Source organism: Prunus mume, linkage group LG2, assembly GCF_029339155.1.
Source record: "Prunus mume cultivar Tortuosa linkage group LG2, ASM2933915v1, whole genome shotgun sequence".
Taxonomy (NCBI): Eukaryota; Viridiplantae; Streptophyta; class Magnoliopsida; order Rosales; family Rosaceae; genus Prunus; species Prunus mume.
The window spans coordinates 13,975,315-13,998,204 of NC_142699.1; the positions used below are offsets into that span (position 1 = coordinate 13,975,315).

At 38.0% G+C, this 22,890-nt stretch overlaps 4 protein-coding genes, 1 long non-coding RNA gene and 1 other non-coding gene across 11 annotated transcripts; 4 read left to right on the plus strand and 2 right to left on the minus strand.

The window, feature by feature from the left end:
* Positions 1-790: 790 nt before the first annotated feature.
* On the plus strand, positions 791-4,338 carry LOC103320838 (uncharacterized). 2 transcript variants are annotated; one of them, XR_001677398.2, is made up of 4 exons: positions 791-1,325; positions 1,416-3,165; positions 3,290-3,575; positions 4,138-4,338. It is a non-coding gene; the product is annotated as an uncharacterized LOC103320838 (long non-coding RNA). The 2 variants fall into 2 exon arrangements; XR_513366.3 differs by lacking the exon at positions 4,138-4,338 and having other exon boundaries at positions 3,290-3,667.
* On the plus strand, positions 3,943-4,019 carry TRNAL-AAG (transfer RNA leucine (anticodon AAG)). Its single transcript has one exon. It is a non-coding gene; the product is annotated as a tRNA-Leu (tRNA).
* Positions 4,339-6,221: 1,883 nt separating the features above from the next.
* On the plus strand, positions 6,222-9,339 carry LOC103320839 (Sec14p-like phosphatidylinositol transfer family protein). 3 transcript variants are annotated; one of them, XM_008222571.3, is made up of 6 exons: positions 6,222-6,474; positions 7,404-7,518; positions 7,618-7,794; positions 7,877-7,975; positions 8,060-8,305; positions 8,745-9,339. In XM_008222571.3, exons 2-6 carry the CDS (start codon positions 7,456-7,458, stop codon positions 9,042-9,044), a joined length of 885 nt encoding a protein of 294 aa, XP_008220793.1. In that variant the 5' UTR covers positions 6,222-6,474; positions 7,404-7,455; the 3' UTR covers positions 9,045-9,339. The 3 variants fall into 3 exon arrangements, with proteins under 3 accessions (XP_008220793.1, XP_016647681.1, XP_008220794.1); XM_016792195.2 differs by lacking the exon at positions 6,222-6,474 and adding an exon at positions 6,913-7,071; XM_008222572.3 differs by lacking the exon at positions 6,222-6,474 and adding an exon at positions 7,080-7,215.
* A 240-nt stretch (positions 9,340-9,579) lies between these two features.
* On the minus strand, positions 9,580-13,172 carry LOC103320840 (Erythronate-4-phosphate dehydrogenase family protein). Of its 2 annotated transcripts, none has more exons than XM_008222574.2 (3): positions 12,870-13,172; positions 11,180-11,991; positions 9,580-10,143 (listed from the first exon to the last, which is right to left on the minus strand). In XM_008222574.2, the coding sequence occupies exons 2-3, from the start codon at positions 11,885-11,887 to the stop codon at positions 9,910-9,912; spliced, it is 942 nt and encodes a 313-aa protein (XP_008220796.1). In that variant the 5' UTR covers positions 11,888-11,991; positions 12,870-13,172; the 3' UTR covers positions 9,580-9,909. The 2 variants fall into 2 exon arrangements, with proteins under 2 accessions (XP_008220796.1, XP_008220797.1); XM_008222575.2 differs by lacking the exon at positions 12,870-13,172 and adding an exon at positions 12,559-12,828.
* Positions 13,173-15,377: 2,205 nt separating this feature from the next.
* LOC103320842 (uncharacterized) lies at positions 15,378-17,566 on the plus strand. 2 transcript variants are annotated; one of them, XM_089046729.1, is made up of 2 exons: positions 15,378-16,295; positions 17,342-17,566. In XM_089046729.1, the coding sequence occupies exon 1, from the start codon at positions 15,866-15,868 to the stop codon at positions 16,277-16,279; it is 414 nt and encodes a 137-aa protein (XP_088902855.1). In that variant the 5' UTR covers positions 15,378-15,865; the 3' UTR covers positions 16,280-16,295; positions 17,342-17,566. The 2 variants fall into 2 exon arrangements, with proteins under 2 accessions (XP_088902855.1, XP_088902854.1); XM_089046728.1 differs by lacking the exon at positions 17,342-17,566 and adding an exon at positions 16,743-17,333.
* Positions 17,567-18,495: 929 nt separating this feature from the next.
* LOC103320843 (flavodoxin family protein / radical SAM domain-containing protein) lies at positions 18,496-22,605 on the minus strand. The gene is made up of 8 exons (XM_008222577.2): positions 21,499-22,605; positions 21,274-21,389; positions 20,734-20,909; positions 20,138-20,328; positions 19,965-20,051; positions 19,478-19,635; positions 19,185-19,395; positions 18,496-19,097 (listed from the first exon to the last, which is right to left on the minus strand). Exons 1-8 carry the CDS (start codon positions 22,348-22,350, stop codon positions 18,957-18,959), a joined length of 1,932 nt encoding a protein of 643 aa, XP_008220799.1. The 5' UTR covers positions 22,351-22,605; the 3' UTR covers positions 18,496-18,956.
* Positions 22,606-22,890: the final 285 nt, after the last annotated feature.

The window sequence follows — 22,890 nt, forward strand, 5'->3', positions numbered from 1 at the left end:
TTGATTTCCATTCAAATTAAAGGGCCCTTATTATTTGCACACACACAAAAAAACTTGCTTTTAGGGCTAGTTTGGCATTGCTATGCTGTGAAAATAATTGCTATCAGATTTGATGTAAGAAAAATTAGATATGAGATAAAATAGTTTGGCGTTTAGGTAAACTTTTTGTTCTAAGTGTTATTGATACTAATTCCCACATAATTAGAAAATGATTGCCACATAATCATTAAACTCAGTGCCTTTTTGAAACTGATTCCTATATAATCAAGAAATGAAAGCACTTCATTAGCCGTTTTCTCTTATAGCTTTATCTCACAACAATTTTTAACAATAAGTGATTTTCTTATAGTTTACCAAACGGGCTGTGCTTCCCAATTTTTTTTTAAAATCACTTATTATTCCAAATAATTAATGTTAAACTTGCACTTAATTAACAAATACAAAGAATTTATAGTTGGGCCTCTGTGGAAGGTAGTTGTCTTTTAGAGAAAGCCCAGCTCAGATAGTTTTCTGTGCAAGATAGCTGTCTTTTCTAGAAAGGCCAGCCCACGACTGATTTTCCGAATCCGAACCCAAGTTCGTCTCGTATTTTAAACCAACCACCAGGCAACATGCAAACCACGTGTGCCGGTTAGAAAAAAATATCTCACCATCGAGAACCTTCTTCGCATAAGAGCCGTCGATTCCTTGCCCAAATCTACGGGCTTAAATCGCCAAATTTTCAGGTGTTTTCATAACAATGTGAATCCGACGGTTGATATTTTAAGCCAATCACCACAGCCGTTAGATTGTGCATACATTCCAATATAAATTTACGACCCCAGGTCTTTTTAATCAAGTATTATAGAGTCGCCGGCAGATCATTTGTTTTCTTTCGGCCTCTCGCATCCTTGATCATACATCTCTTTTTTACTTGTTGATCTTTTCTTCTTGATTTTTCTCATACAAATTTCGACCGTACCGTTTCTTGATCGTTTCGGTAACTCGTTTCTTTTCCTGCTTAAAGTTTCGTGGCCAATATTGGCTATGAATTTATTGTCTATGTCACATGTTCAGATTCTCGTTTTCGTTTCGGATCGGATAATCCGATCCGCAAATCGGAAATCGTTCCTCCTGAATCCAGTTTCGTTTCCGATCTTGGTTCTTGTTTTGTTCACATAACATCAGCTCAATCTCAATTTCTTATCCGATCGGGAAAGACCGGAAATCTTCCTCATGAATTTTACCGGTCATGGCTCTGCATCTGTTCATACCGAAACGTAACAATCTCGTTTCCATTTCGGATCGGGAAAGATCGGAATATTCTCCCTCATCAATCCGTCAAGGTATATATTGGATCCGATTAAATTTAATTTTATGCTTCTTGAGCATGCCTGTTTCCTCATATACTTTATTCTTTTATTATTGTTTTTCAGACGATAAACCGTCGCTAATTGTCAACGGAGCAATTGCTTAATTTTGTTCGTACGATTCTCTGCTTAAGTTGCTTGGATTGTGATGAAGACGATGGATGATCCACATAATCATGAAACTGTACTCTCTTTGTAAGTTGTTATAATAATTTCATCATGAAGACAATGGATCTAGGCTGACCGAGGGAAGCTAGGAAAGAGTGAGATCTAAGGTATATGATCTGTTAATATTATGAGTGTTTGTTCTCAGACCTTTGCCATTGCAGGTGCGCTTGCATGGCAGGTCAAAAAAGCCCTAATAAATTTTGTTTTTTTGGGTTTTGGGGGGAAGAGGCACGGGTGTTTTTTTCTTTTCCCGCCCGGCTCTTCCCCCTTCTGCGTGCGCCCGCGCTCTCTCTCTCCCTCTCCCTCTCCCTCTCTCTCTCCTCGTTTATTCTGTCTGGTCTATGCTTGCATATCTACATTTGCACGCCAATCATAATTTGGTGGCACGGATAAGGCCAACAAGGATACCAATCTGGCTTCACAAAGAAGGTAATTAATAGCTCTCGACCCTCTTATTGATTCTTTAATTTCAAAAACAATGTGCAGAAAATCTACAGAAAACAAAATCATTCTTACAAGGGTACATTTGATGATGATCGCCCTGTTTCACACACTTATTATAACATAGTTAGTTTAACAACGATCAGGGGAAACATTCTCACCAGTGGTTCAGTTTGTGGTCCGCCTGTTCTCATACACTATCACTATATAGTTAGGTTAACAGCAAACATTCCAAAACTGTGTATTTCATCTTCTGTAGGAATTAGTTGCACACTGACATCAAGAAAGCATTTGCTATTTATTTGTCATATTTATGTTTCCCAATGGCTAAAGATAGAAATGAGGTACTGAAGCTCTATTGGAAGCTCCTTTTCAGTCTATCATAGCAATCGGGATAATCTACAAAATGAAATTGTCCCCGCACATATACGATAGTTGTAACAAAAAAATTCCAACATTGTATTATATAAATTATGAAGATATAGCATTTTTTGCAAGGCCTTCAAATTACTATTATCTAGTGTGGATCTCCGTTTAATTTACATGCTCAGGGCGCATTTATTTACCGTATTCATGTTTCCTGGTGGATAACAATATAAAGAAACACTTCTACTGTGGACCTATGTCCCATTTGAGTTTTACATGACAACCAGGAGAATGTCTCACTAAATTGAATCAAAGTTTTTATGAGAATTCTCAATCTCTTGGAGCCGAGTGTTTTTTGTGCTACTAATTTGATTTTCTCCTGAATCATATGCTATATTTGATAGTGTGATTATTTTGTCAATTTGTGAATGTGAGATGTTATCACAGTATTCAAGGCAAAATGTATCATTAGTTTGGTTTGTTTGTGTAATGGCATGGGGATGGATAGTGATAGACATGATCCTTGGTGCTGTAATTGGGGATGGTCTGTGAGTAGTCTGTTACATACGTACCTATAAAAACTTTACTCTCCTACCAGCTTGGAATGTTGTCGTCTCTCTAAGCATAATATAAATTGTATGTTTCACGAATCCTAAAACAATATGTTCCACCATGGGCTTCTCATGCGGAAGAGCGCCAGCCAGTTTTATGAACTATGATGTGGAAGAATGCAGTTCTGAGCTGAGGGTTTGCGACAAACTTCTCGCGTGGAAGAGTGCAGAGGCTGTCCTGCTGGTTGACGCATTGGAATAACACAGTTTTGAGGCTGAATACATAATTGGTAAGTGAAATGCTACTCCTTACTTAATTTTCCTGTTTGATGACCGGCATTCATCTATACTGACTAATTTCCTGACCAGTCATTGATCTGAACTAAATATTATGTCATCTGCTTTTGTCTGTAGCTGTTCAGCTATTCATGGATGGAGCACATGATGGAGATGTAATTTGTTGATCTCTGCTATTCTTGTGCTGTGCTCTTGCTCCTTTGTAATTTGGTGATCATCAGAGGCAAAAACAACATAATGGATATGCTCGGTTCCTTTGTGCTCAGTATTTGGTGATCAGCAAAAGGCAAAGACAGCATAACTCGTGTTGTTTTTTGAAATTTGGTTTGCGCCTTGTCAATTATCCAGCAGTGTTGTCTTTTTTTATTGAAGGAGATTGAAATTCAGTTTGTCTGGATCAAAGGTAAATTGCAACGAGTTCTGGAATTGTCTCCATAGGGACCCACTATGCATGCGTATTTGTCATCTATTTGAAATTAGCCTAATTGTGTTGTCTGTTGTGTGGATGCCCATTGTTGACCATTGTTGACTTGACTGGAGGTTCGTTTTGCCCTTCCTCGTCACCCTCTCCCTATAAGTAATGCGCTAATGTGACCATGAGGGGGGCTGTGAAATATTATGTAATTATATTGATGCTTTTTGTTCCAAAGAAATTGTTAGTCATTGGAGGCGATTATTAATATTATAAATGTGGTAAGCTTGGCATTACCTTGTTGGGCTTATATAATTTGGGTGTGGCTTGGTCGTGGAGGGGTGTTATCTATTTTTGTGGATCCATAAGCTCAGTGGTTAGAGCGCCCAAACTAAGAGGTTTGGGAGGTTGGTGGTTCGAATCCACCTGGATCCGTTATATCCAACTTACTAAATCAATTTTTAAGACACCAATTCTTGCGACTTTTTCATTTGTTTTCTATATGAAATCATTTCAGCTGTTTATGTAACGGGGTAATGACACTATTTTGTAGGGGTTTTGCCTCCTTTACCTCATGCAGGCAAATGAGAACCTGATGCGCCTGGACTATCTTGGGATTGCATTGCAGAGTCAGACAGGTTGTATTTTTCTATCTGGGAAGTCTTTAGAGCGAAGAAAATTCCTTTGCTATTTACTTGTGATTTATGTTCCAGTACGGTGGCTTCTTTGTTGGGAATGGGAATCGTATTCTTGCCATCGGTGCAAAAAGCCAACACCAAATTGCTTGTCGCCCTCAGAATATAAATCAGACCTAACTTGCTGTACGATGCCTAAATTCAAACAAGTTATGCAGCACAACACAACATATGAACCACAGAAAATAAAAATATTTCTAGTTTAAAGTTGGTAGATATTGACTTGTCACTTGCCAACAAGACGCAGAGAATCCACCACGTATCCAATACGCCCACACAGACAAACAAACAAAGACGAGTCATTGACCCAAAAAAATAAACAAACAAACAAGGACGAGTCACAGGTTTTACTTTTTCTCCTTTGATCTTAACCAACGACCAATGGGGAATCGGGCTCCCGCTACGTGACAGACCGGCCTTCTGAATCTGATTGTGAAACCCTTAAAACTCATCTCCATTGCAATCCTTTACACATTCGGGAAATGTAGATATCGTTTTTTCCCCCAATGATATAGATATAAATTGGAGATATAAAAATAACATGAAATGGAAATGATTTTATATCAAGTTGAAGAAAAATGATATTTCTGGTATTTTGTTAGCTATCTCCTTTTATATGTTCGGTGGAACCACCACTTTTGCATTATTTCTTCTCATTTTTAGCCTGTGGGGCTCAGCAAATGGGGATGTAAGGCCATCTCTAGTTATGAGCCATAAGTCAAATATAGTCCTAAATAATGCAAAACTCATTTCGAATTGAAAAAAATTTAATTTGGAGGCCACATTTAGCTTTTTAAAATGTAATTTTGGCCAATGCCAAATTTTTTGTGGGCCTAGTGCATGTGTTTTTAAGAGGAGAGAGTATCACGTGTGAGCAAGAGCACGAAACATCTCGTGCAACTGCAAATCCAACAGTCAATATTAAAGGCGCGTTGACATCATCGATGACGTCAGTTGGCCATTAGGTTGTTATTTTTATTTTTAATAACCTTTTTAAATTCGTTTTGTTTTTAATATATATATAATTGGTTTTTGGAGGTCAGAACCATTGATTGAAAAGTTATTTTTTATTATTTTATTTTAAACTTTTTAAAATGTTTTAAATTCATTTTGTTTAAAAAAATACATATAAATTTAAAAAATATTGTCTCTAAATTGTAGTTTAATTAAATTAAACAATACATAATTGTGGAATATGAGTGTTGTACCATTGTTTTTTTTCAAAATAATAAAATATGAAAGGCTCTAAAAATAAGTCATTCATGACCGGAGATAGAAAAATTTAGCTCTGCACCATTCTTTAAAAAATTAATATTTTGAGGGCTAAATTTTTAGCCTTATGACTGGAGATGGCCTTAACTCATATGTAAATGTCAATTTTTTAATACATTTTTCAGCCAAATACTATATTTATATTCATTTACACCTCATTATTGGAGCAACTTTCGACACTGTAGTTGTAAATTTACATTTCTCTTTATACATTTGCAATGGAGATGCTCTAAAGTCATCCCCTTTTCATTAATAATACACCTTCTAGAATCCATTTTTATTTGAAAAATCCACATCTTTTTTGGTTTTCCACAACCACAAACTTTTTTTTTTTGGGGTCGGTGTTCTCATAAAAATTCATGCTGCACTTATTTTTGTGGTAAATATGCTCCACTTTTTCAACTTACCCAACAGAGAGTTCCAAGAAGATCGTTATATCCTCCACTCAGGTTTTGCCACGTTGCATGGCAGCAAACCAGGACCGTTATTCCTCTCGCACAGTCCAGACGTGCAACTAAAGAGGTTGAAAAACTGACAGGCGTACGTACTTACCGGTCACCACTTGGCCACTTGCCTGTCGCGTCTTGTCTTGAGCTGTTCCACATAACACGTGGGGGTGGCTTTGGCCGCCTGTCATTGCATGAAACGACACCGGACAGTGCCTTTAACATGGCCGCCAACTAAAGGAAAGAAAAAGAGAGAAGCAGCAAGCAGCATAGACGAGAGTGAGTCCACTCTCTCCCACTCTGGAGGGCCAAAATATCTGGACCTGTCATAACAGGACACAAGCCACTCCCAAAAGGTTCAGTCTTCCCCCTTTTTCTTGTTCATTTTTGGTCACCGGCTCTCCTCTTGTATGAGTCATGACATTGTCGTGAACAAAACAACCCCCCCTCTCTCTCTCCTTGGAGCTGCAGGTAGAGGTAAGTTTTCTCTGTTTAAATCTTTCTTTGGAGCTCGTTTTTCTGTTCATGTGTATGCCTTCTAACAATCTGTTCATGTCTTTTATTCTGTTTTTGTTGTTGCATATTTCACTTGAAAATTGTTTGATGCATAAGATGGTCTTTTATAATGCATGGTAGCAATTCTGATTTATGGGTTTGTTGTGATTCTTCCGGATTGCCTTAATAAAAGTCAAAAGAATTGAGCTTGGAAAATGGAACGCTCACCTTTTGACTACCAAGGATTGATTATTATAGGCAGACAAGCATATAAACAGAGACCACCTGTTTCCAGGGCCCATATGTGGAAATATCTCCTGCTGAACGGTCAACAATCAATATTGTTCATTTAATTTTCTTTCGGGTCATTAATTTTTTCATTCAGGTTCAGTTTTTTGTGGAGCATTGGGTTATTTCATTGTTGACTTCTGGGTCTTGTCTGTTTTTTCTTTCTTGGAAGATGGGGTTGGTTGAATCACGTTTCATTAGTTGATGTATAGCGCAATTTGCGTGATTGCTCTTCATTTATTTATCATTTTATCTGCACCTCTTGAGATACTGGAAGCTGGAATCACTCTGGTTAGTTTCTGATTTACAGTATTATATTATTTACTAAAACCTATTTAGATGTCAAAGTCTCACCGTGGAAACTACGTAATTTTGATGACATGAAACCAAACATCCTACAATGTATTACCTCGTCGTCAAATTACTTGTTGGCTGGTGAGGTTCACTGCTCAATGCAGAATTACTGCTTTTTATTTTGCGGTTTTCAGCGAAGTTATGCTTCGTGTTTTGTTTAACAAACTTGAATGTTCAATCTGGCCTCTCTTTGTGATGCGATTTCAATCTTTTCTGTTGCTTAATTACGCATGGTACTTTCTTATCTTCTGTGATGTTTGATGTTCTAGGTGAATTTGAACTCAATTTCCAAACGATTTTTGTTTCAAATAATCTGTGAGCATGTTTCGCCTCTGGAGCAGTTCCCATCACCAAGACAATGATCCGTTGCAGCATGAAGTGAAGGTAATGACAAGTTTGAAATTTAGAAGTTTTGAAGGGAAAATGCTTTTCACCTTGCCAAGAAATCTTTCTTAGTTGACTTCATACTGCAATTAAGTGCAGATCAACGAGCTGAAGGCTGCAATTGGACCGCTATCTGGGCGTAGTTTACAGTTCTGCACTGATGCGTGCTTCAGGAGATATTTGGAGGCAAGGAATTGGAACGTAGACAAAGCCAAGAAAATGTTGGAAGAAACACTTAAGTGGAGATCAACCTACAAGCCTGAGGAAATCTGCTGGGTAAATGGCTTTCCATATTACAATGGTCTCTGTTTCATGCTTTAAATTTCTGCTGACTTATTTACATGGGTTATATTGTCAGCGCGAAGTTGCAAATGAGGGTGAGACTGGAAAAGTTTACAGAGCAAGTTTTCGTGATCGTAGCGGGAGGACTGTTCTTATACTGAGACCAGGAATGCAGGTATTAAGCGTTGTCAATTCATATAGTTAATTCCTTCAGCTTTCTTCATTAGGCTGAAGTTTAATGCTGCTAGAAATGTCGCAGAACACGGTATCAATAGACAATCAAATGCGTCATCTTGTCTATCTCATAGAGAATGCTGTCTTCAACCTTCCCGAGGGCCAAGAACAGATGGCGTGGTTGATAGACTTCACCGGGTGGACACTAAGTACTACTGTGCCTGTCAAATCTGCACGAGACACCATCAATATTTTACAGAACCACTACCCTGAGAGATTAGCTGTAGCGTTTCTCTACAACCCCCCGCGGATTTTTGAAGCATTTTGGAAGGTTTGAGTTTTATTCTTCCTAGTTGCTTCGCACGGCTTCATTAATATGACTTCTGCCACAAGGATCAATATGCTTCTTGGTTCATGCTAACGCTGTGGTCTTTCCCTTCACATGCTCCCAGACAGAACAAATTAAGACACAAAATACTAGGCCTATGTGTTTGTTGTTGATATGAAGCAGATGTCTCCATTAACTTATGATCTTTTAGCAGCTGTTCCAAGTTAAATTTTACGAGTTGCTTCCCGCTTGGTTTTTTTCCGTCAACAATATGAAATTGAATTACTGTTATGATTTTGAAATCATTCAAATTCATGAGAGATAATTCAATTGAGAATCTGAGATTCCTATTTTCCCAGTAACTTTTGTTCTGCATTTGTGTTCATGTTATTAGAGTTTTCTATTATAATAATTGCTGTGTTGCCCTATTCTGTTGGTGCAGATTGTCAAGTACTTCTTGGACAACAAGACATTCCACAAGGTCAAGTTTGTTTACCCCAAGAATAAAGACAGCGTGGAGCTTATGAAGCAATATTTTGATGAGAAAAATCTCCCTACTGAGTTTGGAGGGCATGCCATACTAAACTATGACCATGAGGAGTTCTCGAAATTAATGACTCAAGATGATGTGAGATCAGCTGCCTTTTGGGGTCGCGATGACAAGCTACCACATTATGGTAATGGGCATTCTGGAGCCGAGGTGGCTCCTGAACCGGTGTGCCTTGCACCGGTAGCCAGCTGAATCATCACCGGAAACCTCCATAGCAGGAGCTCATAAGTATATGAGAATAAGTGAGTTGGACTAACTGGGTGAGCTGGTAAGCTAACATGAGCTTAGAGCCTTGCAAGCAACAATCCGGCAGGAATTTTATTAGTTCCTTGGGGACCTTTTCTCTTGCAGGAGAGGTATCTGAGTGCCTTGGCGAGAGAGACTACAATACAACTAGACATGTTTAGTTACTACATTACCATTTAAAAAACGAAGTAGCAATCAGATTTTATTTTATTATATTATATGGATATTGTGCCTTATCTGATATATACCTCTCAAATCCTATGCCAAAGTGATAGGATCATTTGACTTCAACTGAGAAATTAAAGCAGATCTTGAAATACATTTTTATGTCTCATCAGATCCCAACATAATCAATTTTTCGTAATGAACCCCCACCATTACGCCATCTCTACCCTGCCCAATGAAGTTTCCTTGACATTAAAGCAAGTCTTCGGGATATTCATGTGAATGTAATCTCTTGAAAGTATAAGCGGAAGTAACATTGAAACAATATAGCTTTGCCTTTACTAGCTTTGAAGAAAGAGATCTTATTTACAATGAAATACAATCTTTAGGCAAGGTATATACCATGGCGGCCAGATAAAAGACTGTTATCCCTTTCCATTACACAGGAACTAGATATCTATCATACCCTTCCCTTCTAAACAAACCTCTCATCAAGAGTTTATGGAGAAAATTACAGAGAAAATACAAAAACAAATAACTGTCAGCTACACAAACAGTGCTAAGTCAAAATCTGTAGATCAAGATGCATGTCAGACATAGACGAAGTTAGCTGCCTTTGGAATTGAGTATGCCCAGATTAAAGGACTCACACCAGTCGCCTCTTGAAAGTTCGTGTGGTCGTTTGGTAAGTACGGACCAGCAAACCGACCCCGATACCAATTCCAAGACAAACGCCGAGTCCAATACCAACGCCAACTCTCACACCAGCATTGAACCATGAGAGCTCGCCATCTTCCCCATCCATATATTCTGTCCTCCTCCAGTACAGTTTGCTGTACTCTTCCTCATTCTCTGGCTTGTAGTTTCCGTATTCTGCTACCTGTAATTCAAGAAAGATTAGGGAATCCAACACCCCAAGCAAAGAATAAATAATGAAAATAAAAGAGACAGAAACAGTTAAAAGCATCAGATAAGGATTACAAAGAATGATATCCAACAAATGAAGACATAAGGTCTAATTATTTACCCCTTCCTTACCCTCTTTAAGAAAGAGGGAAACCAGCTGAAAAAATTTCATGGATGCCATCTTAACTAGGGTAATTAAAGCTCTCAACTACTAACTTCTATCCCTCATTACCAATCCGATCTAAAGGGAGAAGAGGGAGAGTTAGAGTACAAACTATGGATCAAAGTTAACAAGCTCAGTCCGATTTGTTAATGGACACAGGACACAACTTATGAACAATCCAAGATAAAAAAAGCCATTCCAACCTCAGCGCACTTTCTACAACTACCCAGTAGAATGTGGTCCCCATATCGACAGGCCATCGGCACATGTCTTTGGAGGAGGCCAATCCATGTCTGACTCCAGAAAAACAAGGATGTGAAAAACAATGCAACAGAAAACAAAATGGGCAATTGAGTATAACCCCATCACTTGAAAACTGTGCCCTGTCCATGAGACCCATGTGCCATGACAAACCATTAAGATAATATTCTGTTTTCAATTGCTTGTATAACAAGGATTTCAGTAACAAGAAACATGTTTCTGAGCAGGAAGCACAGGCAGTCTTAAGACCCGCAACAAAAAGGTAACAAAGAGCAACAATTTCGCCATATCGCTATATAGTTTCAGATCATGGAGTCCTGCCTCTCACACGAAGAGATTGTTCAATAACCTCATTTACCCATATGACTATAAGGACTGGAGAACAAAACTTCAGACGAATTTCTCCATGATAACAAACAAATACTGAGCCTAGACTGAAGCACTAGATGAACACAGGAAACTATTTTGGAGAATCAGAACCTAGCCCCTTACATCATGCATATGCCAACACTGCCCTAAGACACCATATTAACGTAACTAAGGCAAAAAACTGAGATCATATTATCACACAAATTTCAGTATGTACCTCCATATCAAGCCCAGGAGAGACATCTTTCTGGCATTCAGTTGTCTCGTACTCGGGGATCGCATCCAGCGTGCTCATCCTATTATGTTTCTTCCGGAAATTAAGCTGCAGGGTCTTGGTTAAGATGATTGGTGTCCCAGAGAAGCAGCCTGTGATGTAAACCTCAATGGTTGGTGCAGGTAATTCAGCGCCACCAAGTTGTTTCCCCTTCAAAAATCCAGTGCCAGCGGTAATCTCTGATTCACAATTCATGCTCCATCGCTTGGCATTGCTTTTTGATTCACCAGTGAAACCATTGCTATTAGACATATCTAACACCCCAGACAGGATGAGATCTTCTTTGTCAAACACTTCAAATTTCGCACTTCCTGTCAGCCTTATGCTGTCTGTATTCACAAATGTGGCTTCTTCAGATTTCTTATCGACCCGATCCCTTCTAAGATGTGAAGAGACACCTTCAGAAAAAATGCTACTTTTATCACCATTGATTTCCAAAAGGGTATCTGGGAATAGAGGAATGTGGTTCAGAGTAAGATGCTTTGGGGTCGAATCATCGACCTTAAAGTTGCTAACCCTCACATAGAAGACTCTCAGATCAAACCAGGATGAAGCTAATTTACTGCAAGGCTGGTAAGGAGAGTATCTAATAATCTGGAGGTCAGGATTTTCAACTTCCCCATTGTTCGCTCTTCCATTCAAACCATCCATTGTTAAGGAGGGTGATCCTTACTTAAATCCCTCAATATTGACTAAAATGGCGATGTCATTGTAGTATGAACTATACAAGGTGAACTCAGACTGAAATAAGAAACCTGTTAACAAAAGACAAGAATATTTTCTATGTTCAGATAATCACACCAAAAAATAAACCCCAGAAATCCGGATGGTCAACTCCAATCCATGAAACCAGAACATAATGAAGAAAAGGTTGGCTTTCCAAGCAAAAACGTATTTTAAGGGGAAAAAGAAAAATAGAAATCTAAATTTAGGAACAGAAACCCTTGGAATGAGGAAAAAAAAAGTCAAACTCACAAAATCCAGCTATACAGGCTCATAAATAGAATCTGAAAAGAAAAATATACATTCTCACTCTCCTTGTGAAAGATAAACAGAAATCTAACTTCATAAAAGCTAAAGATATGTACAGAAATAGGATTAGCAGAGAAAGTTAGCCAAAAAATATAGCAAATCAATCCAATTCGAATCAAATATCCACAAAAACTGACTGAACAAGCTGAGAAAATAGGAAAAACACTTGTTTTACAGATTGAAGTTTAGAGCTTAACACTGCACTAACATAATCTTCCACGAAAAAAGCAAAGAAGATATATATATATATATATATATTTTGTTCAGGGGATTGAAACAGGGAGACCCACCAGCAGCTCCTGGAATTAAACAAGAACTGAACAATTCACATCTCTGTCTTCAAATTCAATTTCGTGCAGTTTCAAAAGAAAGCAAACGAACTGAAACTCAATATATACAACTATGTAATTATTTTCAAGAAAATATTACAAAGTATTGAAAAGAAAAATAACACACAAAACATATATGCTGCAAAACCGCTCGCAATTAGCCATCAAAGCACACGTCACGCAAGCAGCCAAATGTCTCTCGCTCTCAAACCATACAGAGCCACAAACAAATAAATGGCTATGAAATGAAATTTGAAATAAACCAAACTTACCAAGTAATTGTTTCAATTCCATCCACAATCTCAGCAAAAGAGATTGACTTCTCAAAAGAACAAAATCGCTTTCCGGTGTCCAACTCTAACTCCAAGGTTGAATCTTTTGATACTCACCCAGAATTCGTGGCTACCAATATTAGTGACCCAAGTCGTCAAAAAAATCAAACAAAATAAAAAAGCAAAGTCTATTTCCTGCTTTTGGGTTGAAAATAGGTTGAAGTGTGTGTATTCTGGAAGTCACCAAAGAAATGTCTGAAATGCGGTGATGGGTTTTGTAGGAGGATGGTGATATGGGCCTCCTCTGACCATTACTCATTTTCATCATCTTATCCGATTGGAAGGCAAAGAATTTGCACTCACGAGGTTGCTGTCTCTGAAAGGGATAGGCATGGCCAAAAGCTTAGTGAGAAATTAATGGCTTTAAATTTATTTAATTTCCACCAAAATAAGAAATTAATGGCTTTGAAGGATAAAACTAAGGATTCAATGTATTCTTTTTGTATATATATACGATAATCTAGTTTAAGTGAATGTAAACTAATGATGTACATAAACAAATAAAAAATAACGGCACCAAAATAAGAAATAAAATAAAAAAGGAATAATTGGGATGCTATTGTACCCTAACTTGGCTATAAAATGGGAAGAACAGTCGCTCTAGCCAACTTGGCTAAGCCTGCAATGATTCGGTGTATGAAAGCACCTTCTTCTCTTTGTATTTATCTTTTCTTTCGTGGGTGCAATTTAAACAAGCCTGATAACACAAAAACTAAGGATCATAATGGCTATTTCTAGTCTAAATGCTTTGGGCTTAAAGTAAAATTGTAAAGAAATTCAAAGCGTTCGTATATAGGGCCCAGAAATAGCCCATTGCAGGTTTGTGTAGATGAAGAACAAACCCAATCTGACCTGATTGAATTTGGTAACATATGTTTAATACAACCTGCTTAGTTTATATAACATATGTTGTATTAGAATGTCATACATTATTATCTTGTTGATTAGCCTCCTTTAAGGAAGAAGAAATGTGGCAGCCGCTCAACCTCTCGTTGACCATTTGACCTTGACAACATGTGGCAGCTTCATAATGCCACATCACGATAACAAATCATCCGTGAAGTCCCATTTGTTTCTAGACGAAAATAAATTAAAATCAGTTTGGAAAAATTATAGGATTAAAATTGTAAAAGTTGATTTATCTGTCGTTGGACCCACCGGCCATCACATATTTGCCGTCGGCAGCTCTCAAATGCTTACGAGACAAGTCGGATGACGCGTCTACGCAACTTTCCACGAGTCGCGTGCGAGTTACGAACTTACGAGGACTATTTACGAACTTTGACCTTGTTGGTCGGTCAAATAAATCATAAACTTTCGGCAACCCGGCCTTACAGATATAAATGAAATGTTTTTTGAGTACTGTTATTATCATAAAAGAGGCAAAATGTTTATTAGTACTTTGGTATGTTGCCATTCACTAGTATGGAAAACTCAATTTAATTCCTTCTTTTATCAATAGCGCGCATGCCAGGCCCACAAAACATTTTGAGCTTTGCTAGATCATGAACTCCCCTCCCCCTCCTTTTTTTTTCAAAAAATAAAAATAAAACCCTCTGGTTTTCTTATTTTTGTGTGTGTGAACAAATTCTGATTTTATCATATAAGAAAACCCAAATGATGGTTCATGATTAATGAGTGACAAACCATATTATTAGTTGGAATTGTTAGTATCGTTGTCACGGCTACTCTTTTTACTCCTTTAAATAAAAAAAAGTATAAGTGAACAAAACGAGAGTAAAAAAATCAACTCGCTAATTGGATAAGCAGGCTTGCCCAAATAGTCATGTATTAATTTTGTAGTAGATCTTGTGTGTTTCTTTTTCTTCCTTTAATTAATTAATTTCGTAGGAATAGAAATAAGAACAAAGGGACTGGAGCCAAACGCGCATCAATGATGAAGGCTGATAAAGTGGGGCACTCTCTCCCTCTCTCTCTCTCTCTAACGAATATTGATGATGATGATCGATTTCCATCCATCCATCAATCCATCAAAGATGAAAGATCAAACATCAAAGGTCAAGAGGTAGTCTGTAGGGTACAGCTAAAGAAGTAGAAGTAGGGTATCAAAGCTCAAAAGGCGCGAAACCCGGGGAAGCGACACAGGTGGTCAGACTGCAACACTGAGTCTGAATTGTACAGTACAAGTGCATCCATCTTTACCCACGTAAAAATACAAAGCACATGCCCCCTCCTCCCCCTCTTTTCAAATTTCATAACCATAATACTAATAATATTATTAATATTAATAATAAAAAAACAAAAACAAAACAACCCATTCGCCCGTTGGTCCAACCCTGAAGCCCTAGCTGTGTAGGCTGTAGCTAGTTAATAATCGAACCCAAAAACAAAATAAAATATAAAAAGAAAGAAGACGCTAACCATGGTAAATATATGGTTACCCTGAGGCTCAGCCACCCCCATATATTTTCATAAGAGGCTGATGGATGGATGGAGGCTCTTATTTTCTCTCACTTCCTTTCGACCTCATTTCCTCCTCCTTGTCTTTTCTAGCTTCTCTATTTAGATAGAAAAATGGACAAAGGGAAAAAAGGGAAATATAATTATTTCATTGGCCTTTGAGCTTTTAAAGATTATTTGGTTATTTTAATCAGTAGATAGTAGGAGGAGGTCGATTTTTATTGGGTCTTGGATATGACTCAAAGAAATTATTTTAATGGGATTTCCAGAATTTAGGTGCAGGTCAAAGATACGGGTCTAGTTGCTCTCCCCATTGAGACCTCAGGGAGAGAGAGAGAGACACACACACACACAGAGAGAAGCTAAGGGTTTATTCAAGATTGGATTTTTTTGGCGGTGTGGGGTTTAATTTTCTCTTGAGAATTCAGATTAAGGGAAAAGTTCTTGTCTTGGAATTATAATTATCAAAAGCTTTATTGTTATTATTTATTTGATAGAGAGAAAAAAAATCTATTATGGGTAAGAAGAAGCCTCAGAAAACGAAGGAGCTTTCAGTAGCTATAGCTGAAGCTCCATCAACTGGAGATGAAGGGCAGCAGCAATCACAGCCTCAGCCTCATACCCCAAGAAAGAGAGGAAGACCTCGCAAGATCATTGAGAAAACTGAAAGCACTGAAGAACAATCCACACCGCAAACAGAAGAAGCTGCTGCTGCTGCTGCAGCTGAAGATGTTGAAGAACAGTCTAAAAAAGCAAAAGCCACTGAGGATGAAGATCAACAAGAAGAAGAACAAGAGCAGCCAAAGATAAAAGAAGAAGAACCCTCATCGGCTTCTGTGAGAGGAGGTGCTAAAAAGGAAGAGGGACAAGCTAGGCAGCCTTCAAGAAGTAGAGCTAGGCGGAAAAGCAAACCCAGAAAGAGTAGCTAAATTAGTTACTTTCATGGTAAAATTTGTTGTTCTTGTTCTTCCCTCTTTCTACGTTATGTCTGCATCAAAAAAAAGTTTTGATCTTTGAGATGTTCCCTTCGTTTTGCAGCTTCTGGGTTTGATTATTATTTCACTTTCTTTCTCTTTTGCATAATTGATTGATAATACAACACGTGAGAAGAGAAAGAGGTGGACTTGGCTTTTATCATAATCATCTTCTTTTCTGTATGCAAAAAACTTTCCAAGTAGTTAAAGATTAAAAAGACATGGATTTGATACTTTTATATTGATTAGTAGCCCATGTATTGAGATTGAGCAACTGGGTTTGTTGTGTCTTGTTTGGTTGATGAAAATATATTAGTTCAGCTTCCTATCATCAAAATTTTATTTTATTTTTTTCTGTCACATGTGTATATTTGAGGATTGGAGGATAATGGAAGTTTGTTTGTTATTTTACTTCTAGGTTGAAAGGGGAAAGAAAGAAAAACAATAGAAATGAAAATGAAATAAGTACAAGGGAATAGGGGGCAATGAATGTGGAGTGAGAAAGCGTTTGGGATTTTCTCAGAAAGGAGAAGATTGCAATCTGGAGGTGGGGAAGATCGAAACAGAAATCGTATTCTTGCTGAGTTTGCTACTGCCAGTGCCAGCTCTGAGTCATTCCCAGTAGATGCCAAGTTCCAAGTCGCTGCATCTGGCACGTGATACTCACGTTCTAATACTAAGAAGCAAAAGAAAAACACTCCAATCCAAGCTACCAGAAAAAGCTGCTTTTATAAATATAGCTATAGCCGCCTCAGGAAGCCAATAAGTGGTTTTGATAGGGAGGACGTGGCAGTTAGGGGTTACATGGGCGCGTTAGGTGCCTTAGCTTACTGTCTCGTCCATTTAGTCTTAATGATGGACAAAGTCAAAGAAGGATGAAACTGTGGAAGTAAAGGTCATAAGCTTACAGCAGGACGTGTTTAATTACAAAGCAGCTTCTTATTTTCCTGTGGGCAACAAAAAAAGAAGAAAAAAAGTCCAATTTATAATACAAAGTAATTTTCTTTTATGTTTCAGAAACTTTGTTCGAGGAAGATGAGGGAGAAGGATGGGCGTCTGTACGTGGTTTTTTTTTTTTTTGGGGTGGGGTCCATGGTTCCTGCTTCCACTCGTCAACTTGTTGTGCCCACCTGAATATAAACTCAAACCAGCCACTGTTTGATTGAAGCGCGATGGGTTGTATGACACTTTCTACAAAAGCAAATTAAATTGCGCAATGTCATCGTGGGCCTTTTTTTTTCATCATCTATTTTTAAGCAACTTAAAAAAAAAAAAAAACATATTAGGATGATAGAGCTTGAATAGGATTAGATTTGTGGTAAGTTCCGTAGACATTCCGATTTCAGATTGTTATGCATATGGAGATCTTACATCTCATCAAGGCTTAATTAAAGTCTTTTAATAGCTAAAATTATTTAAATGCACATGTCACGTCAACCCATTTATTTATTTATTTTGTCGAAAACCATTTAATGGTTTTGTGGGGTTAAATGAACGGAAGTGGTAAAGCGAGAAAATTTTGTCAATATTTAAAGAATCTGGAAGTTAAGTGATAAAATTTCAGTTTTATAGATAAAGTGAGACTGAGTGCTCATTTCAAGGGGTAAAACAATAATTAAATCTAAAATTAATGGCTGTTTCAAAATCGGCATCAACAGTTTAAACCAGAATCGGCAAACGTGTGATCTACTGAACTTACTAAAACCTCTTTTTTTTTCATCTTCATTGTGTACAAGAAAATTATTATACGCACAAGAACAGGACTGGAGAGAGATGAAGACACGAGTCATTTTATGATGAATGTGTAAAAATGTGTCATATATAGATTATAAATGTGATCCTCCATATTGACCATATATTTCATCTGAATGGTAATTGCACTTAGTTTAATGATCACGTCACTAATATATGGGCCTTTCATTTTGTCGGGCTAATCTTTTGAAAGAGGGTTTTTTATAATTTTTTTTCTCTTTCAATTTTTGGGCGGTCTGTTCGATAGAAAATGAACTGAAAATTCTCATGAATGGGAATCTCTACAATTGACTGTACCATGCTCGTGAAATGAATTCACTGATATGACATAATTTCCTTTGCCTTGTAGCAATCATAAACGAGATGGGTGATGTGTCAAGATGTGTACGATATTTTTTTTGTCAAAGACGTGTACGATATTTGGAGGGGTCCGAAGATGACAATTTTCCATTTATAGAATGACCCAGCGAACAAAAATTACATAATTAGTAAAAAAAAACTCAGCAATAATAATACAGGGCCACTGAGGCAGGATACATCGCCAAATATTACTACTAGGTTCAAAGGATAATAGAGCCAAATTGGATGCTGAGCTGACAACACGGTAGGGGCACAGGAATAACATTTTCATCGACTCGACTGGAAGGGTGTATAGAAAAACTAAAGACTTAGCTGACACATAAAGCATCAGAGAGTAAAATTTTCCCAAAAACAAGCAGAGGATAACTAGAATACAAGGAGGATAAACTATTTCAACATTTAAACAATAACTTGTGCCTATATCAGTAGACTCTATTCATGTTGTGCAAAACTGTTTCAAAGAAGTAAAACTGCAAGCAAAACTGTTTCCTAAAACTCCATACTGATCCAAACCTGGTTGTCACTGGTTTGATCTGTGATGACGCTCCTTCTTATATCGAGACTGATACGGATCAAATCCACCTTCCTCTGCACCATAAACAGCCCATGAAGGTGTGGCAGCCATGTAATCCTTACTGTCAAAAGGTCTTCCAGAGGACACCTGAATTTTCCATAAGAACGGATGAATGAACAAATATTATCATCCAAAAGGCACTCTTAAGAGTATATAATTGTTAGAGGCACACACCAGATCATGAAACTTTTCATAGTCTATCCATGTGAACCACTGGCCATTGATCTTGAACTTGTCCGTTTTTGCCAGGAGAACACAACATGAGTGGACATGCTCACATGCCACCTCATATTCCCCGTTACTTTTCAAAGCTAAGGCCTCTGAAAAAGCCTTGACATCAGCATGCCATGGCACATTCTCCATGGTCAACTTTGATGTAGCAGACCTGTCAATAGATCATTCTGATTATAGAACTCGACCATTTTAAATGATAAGACTACTTAGAAACCAAAGAAAAGAAAACTTACGATCCACAATATGTAACTCCTTTGATTTCAACAAAATCAGGATTTCCAATGCTAAAGATGTTATAATAAGCATCAATATCTTCTGTATTCCACCCTTTCACCAGAGTTAAGCGATAAACAGTTCGTTGCTGTTTTTCCTTAAGAGATTTCAAGGAATCCTGGCAACAAAATTCAAGCATGCACATAAGTAACACTGAAAATACTAAATCATACCAGAGGAAACTGAATGGTGCCAATAAGATTTTTAGATACTGTTTCATTGATTGACTATTGAAACTCATACAGAATTTAGACTCTGACAAAACATATTTTTTTTTTGTCCAAGAACGAGCTCCATGAGAATCAAAATTCTGAACCAGTTATATTAGTAAAATATTATGTACCAAAATACCCCCGGTAAAAACATTTGGTACTTCAGGGCATACAAAAAACTAAGAAAGGCATAAAAAATTGGGAATTCAAAGTTTCAAGTGGATCAGATACTTACAATGAATCGCTCCCAAAAATCCCCAAAAAGTGGCCTGTCAATTGCCTTCAAACTCTCTTTAGTTGCAGCATCCACACTTACATATAACTGAATGCATCGAAGAAGTCAACAAACAATTCCCAAAAAGTACACAAATACTGTGATGTAAGACAATAAAACGGGGGCACACAAACCTGTGTAATGGGTTTCAGCATTTTAATCTTTTCAGGAAACTGAGCATTTGTGACTAGAAACGTAGAAATCCGTCTCCGATGCAGCTCATCTACAAGTGCATTAATCTCTGGATACATGATAGGTTCACCGACAAGTGATAAGGCACAATGCCTGGGAGAGAGACCCTCTGTTAATCGCTCCAATGTAACACCTGCAGGAGAAGATATCTCTCAACAATAAACTTAAGTGGATCTAGACAGTATTAAATTTCCTAAGGATTTATTAAGAGATCCAAAGTAGAAATCACAAATCTAGAACTCAAGATTTAATTAGTTCAGCAGTTGGACATCAACGACTTTAAAAGAATTACTAGGGAGAAATTCGAGGTTGATGATACCAACTATGAATCACAGTTAACTGCTTTCAGTCAATTACTGGATAGTGGATGATAGTATAACCAAATAGTTTGGGAACCCAACAAAATCACCAGTACAAAATCATGTCTGCCTAAAATTTCTTTAATTCATCACTGAGTCAGGCAGGCTTGTGGAACTCAAAACACCTAGTCCATTATCCAAGGAAGTATTTCTTCCCAAAAACACACACAAAGATTTACCAGGAACTCCTTTCATTTGTTTGATCATTTTTGTGTGCAGGTCTATGGCAGAATTGACAATCTCTAATGGATCATCCATCTTCCACTGCCAACTCTTTCCAACAGGATTAGTGTGATGCCTCCAACAGAAAACACATTTGTTTGCGCATGCCAAACTAGGGGTTGTCTCCATGCACCTGTTCCATTCAAAAGTTGACAAATTTAAACTGCTAGTTGAGGCAATGTGAAACACATAAAAAGACTGCCAATATAAAAGTACATGAAACTATGTAATATAAAGCAATTTGAATTTATAAGCTATAAAAAGACTGGCAATTCACGCTCATTACATAAAGCTTATGTAATACAGATACAACAACAAACCTATACATTATGAAAACTGTAAGCTGGGCCTTATGTTTCACTTCGTGAAAACTGATATATAACAGTTAAATAATAAGCAAAAATCTGCACATAAGACATGTATTCAGTCACACAGACATGCACATATGCGAAAGGATGGTGCAAAATCTGCTCCAAATCTAGAACAATTTCAGTTACCTGTGACTTTCTATGCCATAAAATGAGTGCTTGTAGCAACCTCCTCTACCTCTTAGCTGTGACTTTGTCCATCTACAGATTTTGACGCCGCTATGTGAACCAATAATTTTATACCCCTGGATTTTTATCACAAATAAAATCAAAGCCAAACATCAGGATACAAATCCTAAAAGGCAATTACACAACTGAAAATCTTCCAGAAAGAGTTTGACTAAACAAGCTTACCTGTTTTACTAAGCTTGCCCGAATCACTGGAGTGACCATCTCTTTTTGACCATTCACCGTCCCATTAGTTTTAGTCACCGTCACTGTCCTCCTTCTTGAAGGTCCTTTACCAGCAATATCCTCAAGATCAACAACCTCCGACTCCAAATCATCTTCCTCCTCATCATCCTCGTCTGACCCATCAAAACTCTCAGCTTCGCATTCAGCACCAACACCATTACTCAAAACCCCACCATTTTCAGCCACACCACCCTTCAAAAACCTCAGCACCTTCCCACTCCAAGCCTCAAAGACCTCGTCTATATCACCACCATCCACATCACCTTCCCAAATTGAAAATATCTCAGCAGCGCCTAACGCCCTCATCCTTTTTGCTACGTCCTTTCCCACCGCATTGAACGTAGCGCCATAGGCTCGGCTTCCGACGCCGAAGACCGCGAATTTGCAATTAGAGAGCAACAGTGATCCCACTCTGAAGTCCTCCGCGCTCTCAGCGAGCCAATTGGAGAAGAACTTGGCGTTCGCCGGCGGCTTCCCATCGTCCCAGGTCGAAGCGATGATTAGGACGAGGGTCTCTTTAGGGAGGTCTTCGGGCTCGTAGTGATTGGGGTCGACGAGGTCGAAACCGAGGCCGTTGGAGGTGAGAAGATCGAGCAGACGATGAGCTAGGGCTTTGGAGGTACCCGTTTGGGAGATGAAGAAGAGCTTGCCTTTGCGAGGAGAAGAGCTAGGGTTAGGGTTTAGGGAGAGTTTGAGTTGCTTGAGGCGTCGTGATTTGTAGAAACAGTAGAAGGTGGTGGCTGAGAGGAGGGCTAGGAGAGTGAGCCGTGCTGGGACTGAGGATAGGGACATGGCGGGAAATGAAATTTCTGGTTTTGTCCTTTCAGGAAATTCACCTGAGTGTTGTGGAGGAGGCGCGAATAAGAGTCATGCCCGCGACCGTGAGAGTGATTCAATTTCAGAGCCGCGAAGAGTGAGAGAGGAAGCAGAAGACGGCGATCGGAATTTGGGTACGCAAACTTATTCGGCCCAAAAATATGATTCGAATTTTTGGGGGTCTATTTCTTCTCCTTATTCCCCGTGCTAATAACGTGTTATGCTGATAACCTGTTATATAATGAAGGGAAATTGAAATGAAAAATAGAGGAAGACAATAAAAATTAGGAAGTTTCACTAAAACACCCAAAATGGGGGTTGAAATTATAAAAAAATTCAAGCACTATTTAAACATATAAACACACTCAAAACTCATCATTATACATACTCAAAATCCATTTATAAACACACCCAAAAAGTTGACTTTGGGGTTGATTTTGGGTGTGTTTCTATGTTTAAATAGTGTTTGAATTTTTTTATAAATACATGTCTAGGATTGAGTTTATTTATAAATTT

What these genes read in the sequence shown, in the direction of transcription:
- LOC103320839 (XM_008222571.3), top strand. Translation starts at nt 7,456, where the DNA reads ATGTTTCGCCTCTGGAGCAGTTCCCATCACCAAGACAATGATCCGTTG. An exon ending in AGCCTGAGGAAATCTGCTGG is followed by an intron (nt 7,795 to 7,876) that starts GTAAATGGCTTT and finishes TTATATTGTCAG; the next exon opens with CGCGAAGTTGCAAATGAGGG. An exon ending in TACTGAGACCAGGAATGCAG is followed by an intron (nt 7,976 to 8,059) that starts GTATTAAGCGTT and finishes GAAATGTCGCAG; the next exon opens with AACACGGTATCAATAGACAA.
- LOC103320840 (XM_008222574.2), bottom strand. Translation starts at nt 11,887, where the DNA reads ATGGATGGTTTGAATGGAAGAGCGAACAATGGGGAAGTTGAAAATCCT. An exon ending in CTCCTGGGCTTGATATGGAG is followed by an intron (nt 10,144 to 11,179) that starts GTACATACTGAA and finishes CTTGAATTACAG; the next exon opens with GTAGCAGAATACGGAAACTA.
- LOC103320842 (XM_089046729.1), top strand. Translation starts at nt 15,866, where the DNA reads ATGGGTAAGAAGAAGCCTCAGAAAACGAAGGAGCTTTCAGTAGCTATA.
- LOC103320843 (XM_008222577.2), bottom strand. Translation starts at nt 22,350, where the DNA reads ATGTCCCTATCCTCAGTCCCAGCACGGCTCACTCTCCTAGCCCTCCTC. An exon ending in TATGGCATAGAAAGTCACAG is followed by an intron (nt 20,910 to 21,273) that starts GTAACTGAAATT and finishes TGAATGGAACAG; the next exon opens with GTGCATGGAGACAACCCCTA. An exon ending in GGAGTTACATATTGTGGATC is followed by an intron (nt 19,396 to 19,477) that starts GTAAGTTTTCTT and finishes ATCTATTGACAG; the next exon opens with GTCTGCTACATCAAAGTTGA.